This window comes from Ixodes scapularis, unplaced genomic scaffold (genome assembly GCF_016920785.2).
Source record: "Ixodes scapularis isolate PalLabHiFi unplaced genomic scaffold, ASM1692078v2 PGA_scaffold10__122_contigs__length_95168666, whole genome shotgun sequence".
Classification (NCBI taxonomy): domain Eukaryota; kingdom Metazoa; phylum Arthropoda; class Arachnida; order Ixodida; family Ixodidae; genus Ixodes; species Ixodes scapularis.
The window spans coordinates 11,379,161-11,397,025 of record NW_024609836.1 but is presented as its reverse complement, the minus strand read 5'-3'; the positions used below and the strand labels follow the sequence as shown (position 1 = coordinate 11,397,025).

The following is a 17,865-nucleotide window of genomic DNA, read 5'->3' as shown; positions in this document are numbered from 1 at the left end:
GCCAACTCCCCCTCCGGCGCCGTGTGGCGTTCGCGTCTCGCTGGTCTCGACGCTATCTTCGGCGCCGCCGCGGCGCTATCGACTTTCGCAGGTGCCGACGGCACCACGCGCGCTGCTGGTCGGCGCGTGCGTGGACGGGGGTTCGAGCTCGGGTTTCGAGGCAGCTCGGGTCCCGTTCGACGAGGGTGTCGGGTGTCCCTTGATTGCGAGCAGCGTGGTGCTGTGCTGTTCTCGATGGGCTCCCGCCGTCGGTGATCCCTGGAAGGTTTTGAAGAGGGCTCGGGATGCTGTGTTTACAGGGACGAAAAGAAGGATTTCTCGTACGACTTGAAGTGACACTAAATTGAAAGTTTATTTTATTTAACTGTAAAAAAATGAGGCTGAACGATTTTAATTAAATTGGTGGTTAGTTTAAGAGCGAGTTGCTTTCGATTTCAGGCGGAAGTCAATTTATTCTCGCTTAAATGTTGTCCACCTTGGGTACTTCCCCTATATCATATCTAATCATACTTAAATGACACCGGTTTTCAAAATAATCTGCTTTTAAAACTTAAAAAAAAAATTTCTAGGGATTCCAACCCGTGACATGTGAACGCCCTAGCAAAGACAAAATTTTAGTGTGCCTGTCTTTTTTGTTTTTGTGCTATTTTGAATGTTTAACAGTAGCCAATTCAATGTACCCTCTGAATTTCACGGGACTGGTTCCCCGCTGAAAATGATTCAACAACCGGAATCACAAACTCATGCGCCCATTCAAAATTCCCGCGCAAAATTTAGCGGGAAAGTCTGATTTGATGCCAAATTCAATTGAGTGGCGGTTTATTTTAATTTTACGGCCCAAGCCCGGTAGGGGATGGAAGCAAAGGCATTTTTGCCCGACTGAGGCTTCCTTTCACCCATAGTTTGCAGCAAGTACGCACAATTATAGAAAAAAGTGCAGATACAATATTGCACAAATTTTCCGCTAATTTCCGAAGCAGACCGAGAGCTCAGACCTTGGCGGTCCTTTGAGGAGGTGCGAAGGAATTTCAATACTGCAATACTAAACGTAGAAAAATGTTTGAACAGCAGTAGAGGCTTTAATACACGACGTTTCGGGAAGAGGCACGTAGCCAAGGTTTTCTTTAGGGGGGGGGGGGGGGGGCGCCCATGACAAAATGCTGTATAAGGGGGGGGGGGGGGAAGGAGGCCCCAGCAAAATGAAAGATTTCGGGGTGGGGGGGGGGGGGGGGGGCAGCCGAACCCCATGCCCCCCCCCCCCCCCCCCCCCGGCCTGGCTACGTGCCTGGTTTGGCAACAATCAGATAGAAGGTGTGTTTGGTTTTGTCCTTTTAAAAACACTGGCAATAAATATATGCCGGCGTGTTTGGGCCTTTTTTGTTTCTGGAGTGTTGTGTCGGCTCTGTTTGTTGGACATCCCGTGAAGTAATTCTGTGTTTGTTGTTTTATTCGTTCACTTTACGCTAATCGCTTTTTTACCATTGCTTTCTTTTGGGTGAAGCAATGGTTATTTGCATTTCTTAAAGTTCGAGATTCCTGAGATCAATTATGCCATATAGCAAATGCACGTCCTATATGCATTTGTGGCTCACACGACACTCTTGTGTTTGTATTTCCTTCTTATATTAGAACAAAAAATAAAACGGTATATTTTCCTTTAATTGACTGGATTGGGATTCTACGGGCAATCACATGCTACTGTGATCACGTAGGCTCCCAAATAGATCACTTTTCATACGGGACATGCGCATTATACGAAGCATCCTGAATATATGCTTCATGGCAAATAATTAAATAATAGGATTAGACTCAATCTAGAGTTATGCTATCTAGTGACTTAACGTGGAAGAGCTCGTGTTAAAATGACAACCCTAGAGGCATTACGCAGGATACATTTTACCCGACGACAGTTTCGGCAGGCTTCTAGCCGAATTAAGAAAACTGTATTTTACATTTATTCGTTCATGAAGTAAATTTGTTTTAGTATCTTGAGACACCCACCAGAAATCTTTATTGATGTAGTTAAAGAATACAAAATGAATGCACTTGATTTGCATTAAGGAATGATGAATTCGTTTTGTTGCTGAAGAATGGAATAATCTGCCTAATGATGTATTCTTGACACATTTTTTAAGATATTGATTTAAATAGTTCTTTGGCTTGTGCTTAAGTAATGATGTTTTCATATTTCATTTGTTTTTGATACTGGGCTTTATAGTCCAGTTGTATGATGGATAATGTTTTTATTATACGAATTATGCAAAAAGATGTTAATTTACAGTACCATGATGTGTTTATGAATCCTTTTTTGTACGCTAGTTCAATACTAGTTTTATTTTATTTATTTACTTTAAATGACCTCAAGGTAAGTACATTGAAGAAGAGAGAGAGAGCTTAAAATATTAAATACAAAATAAACGTCATAGCATGTTTAAACAAAACAATATCAGTGATTTTAGCAATCGAGGCGAGAAGGTAGTTCTAATCTATCGATGTTTGAGGCTTAAAAGAATATTAGAATAACGAAGTTCTAAAATTTTGAATACCACCTTTATGGCTTCGATCAATGCGTACAGAGATTTAGAAAGGTTGTGTAATTAGTTTATGACGAAGGACAGCTTTTTGATGACATATTTCATAAAAGGTACGAAAAAGATATTCTTCGGCGGAGAATTAATAACGGCTTACCTAGAGTGTGTTTTATGGCAGAAAAGCTGGCAGTGCGATGATAGTTTGTCAACATGAAACAAGTTGAGCGGTTTTTTAATGAATTCAGTAAGAGCACTTAGTGATGAGTGAGCGGGGTTCCAGCCGAAACTTTTTGACGTTTCAAACAGGGTATGGCAGAGGGGTCTACCAGGGTACGGTGGGGGTTCCATAGTGCAAGGCTTGCAGTGTTGCATTGAGGGACTCTTAGGCGCCCGTTCCCGCATGCAGCGGTTACGCCGACACCGCTATATGCGGGAACGGGCGCCTAAGAGCTGCGCCCTAGAGCAACAAAAATATCTATGCCAACGTGTTCTGAAGGCCGAAGGCATGTTTGGCTGCCCTTCATTTGTAGGTCGCAGACAATTTCCCAGACGGCACTCATTCCTCGAGAAGTCTCACTGTGGGAACCGCCTGTCTAGAACTGGCAGCCGCAGACGACGGAAGCGACCTCTAAGGACGCGGAGGCACCGCAAGTTAATGGGTGAGGGCAGGTGCGCCATTGCGCTTCCCTTTCTCTCACTCGTTCTCTTTAGTGTTACGTAGTCGATGCTGCGGGAAAAAAGTGGACGTGTTCAGGATGTTCCCTTAATTCGTTTTGCGCTTCGAAAAGTTTGCAACTCGTGTCACACGGTGGTAGTTATAAAAATGCCCGCCAGCAAAAGAACGGCAATTGAAAGCTGTGCCAACAGAAAATCGGTTTTCCCTCAAAAAATAATAATTGCGCTCTCCGCTTAAAAAAAAAAAAAAAAAAAAAAAAACAGTTTTGAGAGTACAGTGACAGCAGTAATTGGTCATTTTTTCGTTGCGGATCATACAGTACCAAAGTCATATATGCGGGATGTAACAACAACCTTATTGGTCGGAAGCCGTTAACAGATCAATTAGGCTAATTATATCTGGGTTTGCAGTAATAACAATATAACAGTTTTATGTTGAAATGTGGCGAGTTGAGGAATGCCGACAGATTTCGCCAGTGACCCCTCTAGATTGGGCAATGCCATTGCTGCGTGATACACCCTAAAAATGCCAGGTGGGAAGTCACAATCACCGAAAAAAAAAATAGATTCAAGCGTCGTGATAGAGGTCTGTAGGACACCGCTTTAAGCGGTTTAAGTGTTAGATGCCGCAAAAAGGAACATAGGCCATGCTGCGGTTTAAACGGTTTGCTGTGAAAATTTAGTCTTGAAATCCTTCAATAAATCAGTATCTACGAAGGCTAAATCGCTGTCTATGAAGGCTAAATCGGTATCTACGAATTGCTGTGATAAATTTTGTCTTGAAATCCTTGACTAAATCGGTATCTACGAAGGTATCCTTGTGCGCGAGGGGAAAATGAAGGACCACGCAAGCACCGTGTCTTGTTTGGATGAAGCTTTATGAATTCGTATGTACAGGTCGTAAGAACACGTTTTTTACTACGATACAATGGCACCGCATACAACCTAACGCCATCCAGATGTATTTATTTACACAAAATGCTATTTTTTAATCTGCTTCTATACCCTTCGACTATCTATTTTGGCGCACCTGTGCAAGGGATCGCCATGCTGCTAGCGCCAGTACAAATCTAGACAACGTGAATGACTGTACACTTAGGCCTGTATAAACCAAAGGAAATAGGACGCGGGTTGTCGTTCGATTTGGATTACTCGTGGTTTAAGTTTATCTTCTAAGGAGCTTTTGTACACCTACGGCGATACAGCGCTGATTGTAACATGCATACATCGAGTTTTACTTGTTTGCCATTATAACCTGGCGATCTTCCACTTGAACTATGATTGGTTCCGACTGATGTGCAGAATCGCCTTCTATGAGTTTGATTTCAAGTCTTCATTGGACCCTGTAATCTAAAGTAACTGCAGTTTGCTCTACGCGAATGGTTCAACAGGGAGTCACGTCATTTACACGGAAGCACTTTTAGAATAGTCGCGCATTCCATAGACTAAAAGTGAGTGATCATGCAACACATCTCTATACAAACCAACGAACAAGCAGCGGAGATGATAAGTGTCAATAAAAAACGTTCACTTTCTGCTGCCGTTCGGCGAAATTGCAGTTCAGCGTACAGAATACACATTCGTTGACTGCTGACAGGATGCGTATACAACGTGGAGATCTTGGCCTGAGCTTCACAGGTGCCGCCTAGGGACCGTTTCACCGGATGGTCCTCAAAACTTTGGGCGTATGAAACATCGTAGCACATGAAGGGCCAAATGTAGTTACACAGGGGGTGAAATTTCTTCGTCATACGCTCCATTCAATCTTAGTTGTTTGTTCTGAGTGAACTCACGTATTAGATGTGAGCGGTAGTTCCAAAATCATACTACCGTAAATGACAGGAATTCTTTTGATAGTAAACTTCGTTGAAGACATGCTTTTGACGATCCCTAAGTGAAATTAGCCTTTCTAAATGCTTGATCTTGCAGGTTTAGGGACTTCTATAGCACGAAGTACAAGTGGGGTTAAGGTTCACGTCTTGCAAAACGTTCTTGAGATGCAGAGGAGCACGAGGTCCCAGTCACATTCCGTTTTCTTTTTTTTTTCAAACGGTGTTCAATATCTCTAAGCACACTGTAGCTGTAGCCTTGTCCCCTTTCACAGCATTGTGAGGTCCTATATAAAAACGCAAAGGGTTTATATTCCCTGTCGTGGGCAGCATTTTGTCTCAGTGTCTTGCAGCTCTCTGATTCAACGACCTCTAACAAACACACCGAAGGCTTTTTCCTCGATGACGTCTTCAGAGCACAAGATCGCGAAGGTCTTGCTGTTGCTGCTGCTGGTCTGCCGAGTCTTCACCCGATCGCACCGCGCCGTAAACGTCATCCTCGTCGTCGTCCTCGTCGTCCTCCTCTTCGTCCGTGAAGGTGACAACGTCGGCGACCTCTCGCTTAACGGTCGCCGGGGACGTCCCGTGAGTCCGCTGGGGTCACGAGGCGTCCCAGAGGTCCAGTCACCAAGTCCGCCCCTGGAGTTGCAGGTAGGACGGGCACATGGATGGCATCGACGACGCCATGCCGCTGCCGCCGACCCCCGAACCGGTGTTGCCGACCACCGACCCTGAGTTGAGGTCGACCGCTTGGCTGTACGACGTCATACCTGGGTTGGAGAAGGAGACAGTGTGCTTCAAAACGTGTTTCTTCGAGACATGGAATGCGTTTCAACAGAACCTCGTAATGCCAGAATTTTGTTCGTCCATCTGTCTGTGCATTCCCCTTTGTACAAAGGCGCAAATTGACGTCGTGTGCCTTTTTTGTATCACGTGACACCACGACTTTACCCCATTATGTCACGTCACATGACTACGTCACGTGATGTCAATTCATGTGGCGTCAATTTGCCACATGAATTAGCTCGCTCGCCACAATTTGCCACACGAAGTAGCTCGCGCCATCTAGCATTCCACTTACCGTTGATGCCCAGAGGACTGGCGCTTGTGGGCTGCGTCCCGCACATCATCCTGGAGCCGGCCGTCCCGTCTCCCAGGCACGACCTGTGGTGATGATGCTGATGATGCATCAGACCACTTCCTCTCTGCGACTGATGATGCTGATGCGACTGGGACACCGATGCCCCGACAGAGCCGGAACTGACGAGGAGGTCTCCAACGGCGTCTTCTTCACCGGAAGAACTGCCACAGGGCTTGCCGTCCTTGACGAGCACGGGCACGGCCACCTTGCGCGGGGAATGGTGTCCACCGCCACCGGTGGATTCGGCGTGAGAGTTGGTCGAGCCACCGCTGGTCGCACCGTGGTGGAGCTGCTGCTCGGCCATGGCTTTTTCTTTGGCCTGCCGTTTGCACTTGTAGCGGTGGTTCTGGAACCAGATCTTCACCTGCGGGTAGATTATCGTGCGTGAGCCCGTTGATCGCTACTGCACTCTAGAAAAGTATTGATTCCACGTTTTCTTTACAACAAAGTGACAGCCGATCATGGCGAACAACAGAAGGATACTAGCGAATGGCGAAGTTCGGAATGTGATTAGATTTGAAAACTGATGTGCGCATGCACAATAAACAAGTTAAGCGCCATGCACAAGGTTCCTGCGCACATCACATTTTAGTCAAAATCTCGGCTTCGTCATTAAATTAGTTTTTTTTTTTTTCGTAATTGACTGTTAGCGCGTTCTGCAGGGAAAAGAACTCGCGGCTATTTTTGTTTTGGTTAATTTGCTACTTAGGTAAAAGGAACTACCCTTGACCTGAAATAGTACAGTCAATAGTGTGCAATAGTTTTGTTTCTATTGCGGCATTGACGAATAATTGTATCTATTCTAGTGGACTTGCGTAGTACGGGAATAATATACACAAAAAGAAACTGGTATCAAACTAAGGTATCAGGGCAAACTGTTGCAGTATATGTAACCTGCATTTTGCTGTAATTTGGCGCGCTAAGCATCAGTACGTGACCCACAATCTCCTCGCGTTATCGTATTTTACTGATATATAAAAAAGGGTATAAGGGCGTGTTCTGCCGCTTGGCACCGTACGATTTACCGAGCGTGGTAGCTTTCTTTGCGCAGCAAGCAATGGCAAAATCAGGGGATGCTCAAATTTCTCTCGGAATGTGTGCACGCGATGGTCCTCGAGTATGTCGGGAATCCACCGGGGCTTTGTTCGTTTCTATTTTGCAGTTTAATAATGCTCTTTTGCTTTGTATGTCAAATACCTCAATAACCTTCTAGCTATCACTAGGGCTATCGCCGGCTACACCACTCTTGCGCAGAAAGAAACTTCACGGCGCGTTCACTGTGCCCCACTGGTTGAATGCGCAATAGCAAAAGCAGAAAGACAACGAGAGGAATGGTGACGTACTACTTTCAGCGCTTCTTTATATTGGCGTCATCGTCGCGTCGGGCTGCGAGTAATTTCGCCGGGTCAGCGCGGTTGGCAGCAGTTGAGTGATTGAAGACTAAATCCGAGTTCCCTCGACCTCACATACGGCGTAAGGAAGCTGGTGCGATATCGGTTTGCTCTTTCGAGCGCCGTTCGAACATTCGTGGAAGACGGAAAAAGCGCTTCCGGCGAGCTCGGATAGCGTTTCAGATAACTGCGGTAACGATGATTCCAAGCAACGAGCAGCCCGAAGGGTAATCACTCTGAGCCCTGACGCGGTGGCTCTTTACTTCCTTTCATATTAGGTTCGTCCACTTCTTTTGCAGGAGGCTGCAGTGACGTCAGAAAGACGCCGACCTCTGATTGGCTCCGACGAAAGGATAGCGGGTAGACATCAAAGCAAGCTGCCTCAATGTCTGCCTACTATCTTTCCCCTCAGAGCCAATCAGAACTCGGCGTCTCTCTGACGTCACCGCAACTTCCATCTGCGCATGCGCAGTGCCGACAGCAGCGCCACCGCACTGGCGTGACGTCAGAGAGTTGAGTTGGTCTATAGACCAAACAGTCGGGCGCTGCGTTCGAGCAGGGTGCTGATTTATGGGTCAGGCCTAGGAGGAGCGATGGGCATTCGGCTGGCGGAGGAGGGGGACGGGGTGGGGGTGGGGGCGGGGGGGGGGGGGGGCGGGGAGTTTGCTTAGATATGACGTTACGGCTTAAGCGTTGGCCACGTGTATTTTGTCGACGCAATATTTGATATGGCACCGAAAAATAAACTTTGGCTGGTTTATATATATGATTTTATTAAAGCAAAGCTGATCCACTTCCTTAAGTCCGCCCTTGCATTCGAGGTGCGACCACCATACCTGGGTTGGTGTGAGGTGGATGAGGCTCGCCAGGTGTTCCCTCTCCGGTGCGGACAGGTACTTCTGTTGCTTGAACCTCCGTTCCAGCTCGTACACTTGGGCCTGGGACCAGAGGGAAGCAGTCGTGGTTACACTCGGAGACTGCCGCCCGCGCCAAGGATCGCTGTCGTATGCATTGCAAGTTTCTATATGGCCGGGTGTTTCGGCGAAGAATGCAGACGTTTCTTGAAATAGCGAGGTCGAGAATGAACAAACTTGTTTTAAGAACAAGCCGCCAGCCACGGCGGGGGTAAGGAGCAATAAATACATACTGATCAGCGATTTAAATAACTAGCATTCGGTATTTAACATTTAATTAGCGAAAATAAAGAACCCTGAAGGGTATTATCGCTCAATCCTAGAAAGAACTCAGCATCTCGGCAAAGATGCTGAGAGTCGCGGCGTTGTGCTTGTCGTGTTCCTTGCTGGGCGCCTTACATTCGTGGCCTCCACAGCGCTCTCCAGGTTCGGGGAATTTCCTTTTTCTTCACCCCTCCAATGCTTGTGCCTCCGCGCACAGTCGTTTATTTCCATTCTTTGCTCTCGCCGACTTGCCTGCCATTAGGGTCGTCTCCTCATAAGCGTGGGTTAAAAAGTACTCGGGCGTTTTATTATTATTTTTTTTAATATTGTTTTATGAGGTTCCAGTTTTTTTTTTTTTCGAATTGATTATGCACACAAGCAAACATCGCTCGAGTAGTAACCCAAATCGAGTCCAACTCGAGTAGTAATCCAAACCAAAATATCTTGTTTCGCAAATTTATTGGATTTTTTATTTTTATTTTTAGCATATGTTTTTTTTAAACAGGAAGTTTCTCCTGGCAAAAATGAGAAAGTGACACCAGCGGTAGTACGGGCTCACTCTTTGGCCAGTAAAGTTTTTCTCAGGCGAGTAGACGAAGTTCTATGGTGTCAAATAAAGGCTCGGTAAGCTCGCTCTAGTAATCACGCACTAGAAAAAAAAAGCGCGGCGTACTTTTTTTTTTTTTTTTTACCGTCTGCACCATCTGCAAGCCTGCCTGCCACGGACGCCACGGCACTGAAATGCGCGGGTATATTCTTGATCGTGGTCTTCGCAACGCTTGAATTTGTGGATTTCACAATAGATTTGCAGAATTCAGAGATATCATAAACAGCACGTCGGAAACGGCAAAGGCTGAGTGTACAGAACATATATATACACACAAAGCGTTTTCGAGTCTAATTCCGCTGAAAAAACATTCCTATAAATAAGCCAATAAACAGAGTGAATCGAAGCTTTTCACAAAGTTGTGTTTAGGTGGCGGATCTTTTTATACTCGAGTTGTATTTTTATAGACTTCAAGAATAAATTATATATATATATTTTTTTTTTCATGCACAAATGGCGAAAACGTTTCTGGTTGACGCTGCTGCACAGAGATGGTACCACGTACGTTCGGATATGCTACATTAACTTTAGTGCGTTCATCTATCAAGAAAAAAAGGCTTTTACGTTTTTACTTTACGTTGCGCCATCTAAAAGTAGCAGCGTCAAACCAGAATGCCTTCGCTGTTTTCCTCTTTAACCGTAAAAAATAAAGAATAAAGCTTTTTAAGGCTGATTTTTTTCTCAAAGTCTTACAATTATAAATAAATTAGTCTAATAGATAGAACACATAAAGACGCCTTGTGAAAAGCTTCAATGCTCTTTGTTCGTCGATTTATTGACACCAATTTGTTTCCACCCGAATGGCGCTCGGGTATACACAGCCTGTGTAGTTCTGGGGGTTGCTCGACGAACCGCGAGAGAAACGCGATTCCGAGCTCTCAAGGAGGCTCCCCAGCGGCCGAAGGAGCGGCGTTCTCACCTGCGTGAAGAGGACGCGGCGCTTGCGGCGCTGGCCGAGCGGGAACTGCATGCCGGCTGCCGCCGCGGCGGCCGCACATGCCGCTGCCGCCGCTGCGGCCGCGGCCGACTTGCCCATCGAGTCTCCGCCGGGGCCCGTGCCGCCGCAGGCTGCCGACAGCGCCTGGCCCAGCTGGGGACCGCCGCCGGCGCCGCCGGGACCCCCCATCAGCCGGGAGACTGCCGAGGGGGTGGAAACACTTAGGACGCGGTACGAGTGCAGCGTTCGTATACAGGGTGTCACAAAAACAAATTTACAAAGGTTTTTTTTGTTTTTTTAACCGTCAAAAACAGACTAGGCTTCGCCGAACGCTAATTTACCCCCAAAGGTACCGCTAGAGGTCACAACCAGGTGCCAAAGTTTCAGCCCGAACGGACACCTTATTTAAAAGCTATAAGAGGTTTTCTGAAACTTTCAATTGGAAAATGGCGGCCGATGGAGTTTTCGAATACCATGGGGCTCTATGGCAACAGAAAATCACTTATAACTTTTGAATAAGGCATCGGATCGGGCTGAAACTTTAGCATCTGGTTGTGACCTCGCTACTTTTGGGCGAGTGAGCGTTCGGCAAGGCCTAGTTTGTTTTTGCGGTGAAAAAGACCCTGTAATCGTTTTGTGATACCCTGCACGTCGTATATACGAGAGTTAAAAATTTCACGGCCAACACGGTGACGTAACTGTATCCGGACGCGCGTGAAGCGGCCTTCAAAGCACGTTTGCTGATGATGCTTCCAAGACATCTGCAGACAGTTCACGAAGGACCAACGTTACATCGTGCAAAGAAGAAGCACGCCTCAGACGGCCTCAGCAAACTGTCTTTCGTGGGGTCTATGAAGACGCTCTTTAGAATCAAGTTCTCGTTTGCACACGCAAGGCGCCGAGCGCTGCTCTTGCGCAGCAACTAAAGTCGTGTAAAGTCACACGTATGTGAATCCGCCGTGCAACTGAAAGTCCGTGCCATAGCTATGGGTCCTCCGCCGGGACCTCGCCGTCGGGAGGGTAGACTGCGGGAGGGACGGGCGGGAACGTGTGTTCTCGTTAGATTACTTTATTTTTCCCCTTGCACCACAACTGTCGCGTCCCACGTACAAACCCCCTTGGCTGAAGTTGGAATTAAGCTGTAAAATCTACAAAATGAAAGAAATAATCAATTTTATTGTATCGTGGTGCGTTGTAGTACAGATCGCCTTGTCCGACCCCCAGCCCGCATCCCCGAGACTGTGGGCCACAGCTCCTGGATGCCAAATACCGTAGTGCTGCACGCCACCTTCGGGAGTCCAACGCGTGGCACGAATTGGACACGAGTATGCGGCGTCAGATCCCGGCTGGGGATTAATGTTCCGTCAGGTGGAACACACCTATTCCTGGTTGAACACATGCACAACACACGTGTGGAATGCGACCGCGCGCGTCGGTCTTTCCGTATAGGTGTCGTAAAAATTCCGGCACTACGGCCTTTTTTTTTTTTTTAATTTACCTCGGAGGTGTTGTTCCCGCATATTGGCCCATTTGCGAAAAGGTATTCTTGAAATACCTTTAGCCCGTATACATGATAGGGAACAGCAAACGCCAACAACGAGAGGAGACAGCTGCGATCGCGGCTGAAGTTTCAGAGTCGTATAGAGCACGAAGAAAGCGAGGAAACTCGCCAGATTCAAAACACGGATATCTCAGTGATGATATGGAGTGCATGGTTGGTATACGTCTTGGCGATGACCTACACTTTCTTGAAGATTAAGTTCAGAGGCAGAAAACGCTACGAGCTAATGTGACAATCCAGTAGTGTGAAGTCCTCAAGTCCTCGGCCTTTCGGTTTATGACTGGTTGAACAATGATTCAACACGTACAGAAACATCACTAACACCATGAGGCGCTCTTTCGAAGCTGTCTAATTGGTACCATCCGCTCTTAGCGTCCGCTGCGACTGGACATAGGGTGAAAGGAAGTACACGGAGCTGTATTAATGGATGATTGGTAACCTTCCCCTCTTTTCAAAAACAAATTTCATCGTTGTTTTTACCGCAAAAAAAAATAAACTATGCACCGCCCAACGCTCATTATCCACCCAAACGTAGCGCCAGCGGTCCGAACCAGGTGCCAATTTTTTCAGCACGAATCGTTTGCTTAATTAAAAGTTATAAGTGATTTTGTGAAAAATTCAAGGGGAAAATGGTGTCCATTTTCGCCCGTTTTCTGTAACTGGCACCATGGAGCTTCATGCATTAGAAAGCTCTGACGGCAGCAGTTTTCACATTGGAAACTCTAGATAATCACCTGTAGGTTTTGAATGAAAATCACTGAGAGTGTTAAAAGGTCGGCATCTTGTTCGGAACTCAGCCGCTACCTTTGGGTGGGGGAAGATGATTCGACGATGCGTACTTTAGTTTTGTGATAAAAAAGCTTGTAAAGGTTTTGCTGTTGTTGTTGTTTTTTTGGTTAGGGGGGAGGGGGGGGGGGGCACCTTGTGTAGTGGCAAACCGGGACTACGTGATCACAAAGATAGGAACCTATGTGACGTCTTTGATTTCCTACCCCAGGGGTAACCTCCTTTCCCGATACTGACAAGGAAGTTTCGCTTGCAAGCTTGCGATAAAGAACTGAAAGAACGGCTCAGTAATTTCCCTTGTCACTTTTCCTGTGTCGCTGGAGGATAGTGACCCTGCCCAAGTCAGGTCTACAATGGCAGCCCCTGGGGCCCCAGGGAATAGGGCTCCTCCTTTAAAGGGATACTGAACCGAATCGAAATTTAGAGTTCGCGAAACAAGGCTGGAGCAATAGGCGGTAGTCTGCAAGACCCCAGTGCATCACTCATACGGCGATATCTCTAACGGATGACCGTATTTTAGAAAACGAAGTGCTCGACTGATCGCGGCCGACGAGGCCAACGAGTTATGTCACGTCACGATTCTCATTCCCTCTCCTTCTCGCTACGTTCCCTCGAGAGGGTGAAACCGAAGCGAGGAGGAGAGAAGTGAGGCCGCTTTCCCTCATTCTCAATTGTTCCAGGAGGATTGTGACGTCACAATCCTCGCTTCATCGCGCCCTTCTTTTCCAAAAATACGGCCATGCGTTTGAGATATCGATGTATGAGTGAGGTTTTGGAGTTCGTAGCGTCCCGCTCAACGCTTCTGCGACCTTATTTTGCGAAATCCAAATTTCGGTTCAGCATCACTGTAATTCGAGTGATTCACGTACCACCCCGTCTGGCCTACATTACACTTCCTATCTGACAAGAAAAGTTTGTCAACAACACAGAAATCAATCATTGCAACGTGCTTTCTGTGAGCCTATATGTATTTCATATTCAAAAATGTTTTCAGCCTAACAACTGAAGATTAATATTATATCCTTAAATATTTCTTATTTATTATATATAATTACATATCATTAGATTGAATCACTACCTACTTATAAATCGATCCCAAATTTCCATATCAATACTGAGACACCGCCTACCTCCTCGTCACTCCAGACGTTTTCCTCATTTAAATGATACCTCCAGGGACATCCCCGTTCCAACTGAACTTTTTGCAAATGATTTTGTCAGTCGCCCAACGATACCGACCCAGCAGGATCAATTAAACATCACCAATGCCCTACAAAAAATACAGAAATGGTCAAGCAGATGGCAAATGCAAATAAATTATGAAAAAAAAAAAAGCGATGTCAATAACCCGAGGAAAAAAATAATAGAAAATTTAGCTAGTCTTTAAACGGAAAAGACGTACAAACGGTAGACAATTATAAACATTTTGGTATTACCTTTAGTAAAAAAAAAACTGACTTAGCATCTGAGTATTGACAACATAGTGAGCAAGGCGAGAGTATGCTTTTTACTTAGACGCACAATTACATTTGCAGACACTAAAACAAAACGTATAGCATATAAAGACTAATTAGAACTATGCTGGAGTATACTAGTACATTAGGTTTTCTCACAGGGCAGAAAAAGCAAATTGGAAGGCGTCAAAAAAAGGCGTTAGGTTAATTTTTAGTACATTCGGAAACCATGTTTATAGGTCACACTCGATTAAACAAGCCAACGTTCAAACATTTAAAGCTAAATCATCAAGAATCAGATTGAAATATTATCACACCTTTATTCGTGGCAAATTTAATTGATTATATCATGCTCTCCTAACCTGGACCGTCCAGAATCAATCCAACCAAAGCTATCCACCAGTACAAATTTAAAACACGATGTTTGCAAATATTAGTTTTTTCCCCGTTCAATAAAAGAATGGAGTTCGCTAAGTAATGAAATTAAAGCAAATAAGCAGGCGAGCTGGTTAATGATAGACATGATAACCCTTAAGCGAGGGGACAAAAAGCGACGCACAGACACGGGTCGCGTTCGGAGTTTCGTGTCTGTCCGTCCCTATTTGTCCCGTCGCTCCAGGGTCACCATGTCTAAGTAATGAAGTAGCAACGCTATCATCAATTCAGATATTTACTGATGCTATAACGACATTCTTAATTAGATTACTTTTGTGCGCACGTTCCTTTTTCTGTATATTTACGTAGACCGCTCATAAGTGCTTGTCCTTTTTACTGTATATTTTAACATCGTAAAGCCAAAATCAAGCTTAACTGGAACGCTCGACCATACGTACTTTCTGCAAGGCGCTAGCCTGGCGGCAGCCATGGGTATCAATGGGCCCTTTGCGAAAATCCCAAAAGCGTGCCCACGCCGCGCGACGAATTATGGGAGTCCTTGGTACGCCCCTCCCATTATCTTTCCTCCCGCCACCACTCATGACATACGCGAGCAGGCCTAGGTTACCAAGGCAACAACGCTCGAGCAGCCGAGTCGAACGAACACACGGAAATGAGGGGAGAGGGTATCCCGCGTGCTAGCTTGCGAGGCTGCCCCTTTCTCCTCACTCTTCTTTGTACCGGCTCCGTCGTCTGCTGCACCAACACCTTGCCGAACCTAGTCTAGCCATGCCACGCTTGCGGAGAAAAAAAAAAGAAGTAGATTCGGTGACGGTTCAAGACGAGGAAGGACTGTGAAGTTTTGTCTGACGGAACAACGCAGACCAAGGTTCACCCGGATACCACAGACAGCGCATATACAGCACGACGCCAACGACGTACGACTTTCCGGCGGATGGCTGCGACGGCTGCTGCTGGCGGTAGCTGCCCCGACTCACGCGCAATCACGTAAACGAGACGAGAAAGCGTGTGATCCGTACCGAGGGTTCCCAAAATCTCCTTCCGTCGTGGCGCTGAACGTATTGGAGCAGGTATATTGGTCACGTGGCGGCAGGCTCATCTCGGAGGGCGGGGGGAGCCAGGTAGGTTGTCTGATCACATGCTCAAGACTTAACATGCACCACTTGATCTTTTTTTATTTTTCATTTGTATCTTTATTTGGCACCTTGCATTACACATATCATTTTCGGAGACAAAAATTATACAAAGATCAAATGAAATCGTTTTGATTATTGCGTATTTTTGATACAGCTTGTTTAACGTTATCTGATGCGATACCCGCCCGAGCTCGGAATCTACCGTGCTCTCCCCCCCCCCCCCCCCCCCCCCCCCGCGCTCTGAAATGGTCCCGCCAGCACGTGACCGAGTGACACCATCGTCTACCGCCAGGCTAGCGCTCCGCCGGAAACAACGCTCAATGGAGCGTTGCAAATAAGCTTGATCGCGACCGTACCTCACTCCCGCTGTGGCTCCCAATGGAGAGCCGCAGCATTCCTAAATAAATAAATTCCCCGGGAACATTGCAGTCTTTAATTATACAATAATATTAAGGGGGGACACTACCCAGAAAAAAACAATTTCTGCATAAAAAAGTTGATTTTGAAAAATGTAATATTTACATCCACCAACATCTCGAGAGTATTCCCTGAAAGTTTCATTAGTTTACACTGCATAAATAATTTTTTTATTAATTATTTTCGGTCCACCGATGCTAAAAAAAGGTAGACGTTGGAGCACCTTGAACGCATTTTTCTCCATTCCACTTTTTTGGCATAAATTTAACTTTAGGAAAACTATCGTTTTGTTATTCCGCAACTTGGATTCATTTTTATTAATTTTTCTGGGGTGAGTTTTTAAGGGGAAGATAACTATGAGCTTGTATTTTTATGTTTGTCATTTTTCATGCTCAATAACTAAAAGTTTGGACAAAGGATGGAAATATAAAAAAACTGAATTTGTGTCTATGTAGCTTTTTTGTCATGAAAGATGGTATAACATAGAAATATAGCTCCATAGTTATCTGCTCTGAACTGTCCTGATGCAATGTAACACATGAAAACGACAAATTTATAAGTAATTTGAAAACGATAGTTTTCCAATGCAGACACGCCCACTTTCGTCTTTGAACGCTTGTAATTTTTTTTGTTTTGTACTTCACCCAGGTTAACAAAAATTGGCAGAAATGTTCCCAACATGAACACAAACGAGCCCTGTAAATATATTTTAAATCAGAGAAGTGGTTCAAAAATACATGATATTTATTTTGCATTTTATTGTTAATAATTTTATAATTTCTTGCACTCAGACTTTAAGAGAAAAAGTCGGAGATGTGATGGGCTCTCCGTTTGAGAATCAAACCGATACACACGAACATCGGCAAAAGGAGCATTTCGAAGAAATGGAGCTTTTGGCTGGGCTGCCATGCGAAAGTAAGCATTCAGTATTCCATTTTTAAAATATACCCTCGATGAACAAAACCCTCTTGTTTATACTCTCCACGAAGAGGTGGTGCACATAAGTAGTCAGGTTGATGTATGTTTTTATGTCTTTAATTAACCACTTGTTTACTCGGGCTGAGAGCGTTTTTTAAAGAAGTAGTTATATTTTAGCACAAAAAAGTAAAATAAAACATTGACCCACAAATGATAACCAAATATAAAATTGGATTTTTTGACGCGGAAGGACACAAAGAGCACTATTTATAAGAAGTGCGGATTTAAGCAAAGCTTATTCGCAAACATTAGAAAGAAATGGCATAAACAAATACATCAGTCAAACAGGAAGAACCGCACCGTAACAGGTAAATAGATATTCAAAAAAGCTAACAACAATTGATTGACAGTTTTTTCATTATTTGTAAATAACGGTCGTACGACTCAAAGTAGGCGGGGTTCAAAATAAAGTGGAACAAATAGAGGTCACCCAGTTCATAACTGAGTTAAAGTCAATAATGAGATGAACATCAAGTAAACATATACTAAACATTATTAATATGGCAGACGTTGCTTATGCTTGATTAACTTCGAAAGAACAAAATTTTGCTATACGAAATTTTATCAATACAGATAGATTTACTTGCTGCTAAATCTGTATAAATACAAAACATCAGCAATTATCTTCACAAATGAAACAAAACTAATCTCCGTGAAGTGCTTGATAAAATTGTTTGTTAGTATTACTATACTGACACATACTTCTAACACTCTAGTAAAAGTAACACCCTGTCGAGAAGACCGATAACAGATTGAAAAAGAACGGATATATTAAGGTTGTTTTTAAAATATTCCAACTGAGCGCGACATTTCTGGCTTCTGGCGATTTTTGGTTGTAATATTACGTG

General features: G+C 45.0%; 1 protein-coding gene across 1 annotated transcript in view; it reads right to left on the bottom strand.

The window, feature by feature from the left end:
• Nucleotides 1–4,065: 4,065 nt before the first annotated feature.
• Nucleotides 4,066–17,865, bottom strand: part of LOC120836600 (homeobox protein Nkx-2.1-like) — a 37,841-nt gene continuing 24,041 nt past the window's right edge. The window contains exons 2-5 of the mRNA XM_042288740.1: nt 10,272–10,489; nt 8,404–8,505; nt 6,117–6,540; nt 4,066–5,805 (exon numbers count right to left, since the gene is read on the bottom strand). Of these exons, the coding sequence (XP_042144674.1) occupies nt 5,660–5,805; nt 6,117–6,540; nt 8,404–8,505; nt 10,272–10,489 (890 nt within the window). The 3' untranslated portion in view covers nt 4,066–5,659. The remainder of the gene's footprint in view (nt 5,806–6,116; nt 6,541–8,403; nt 8,506–10,271; nt 10,490–17,865) is intronic.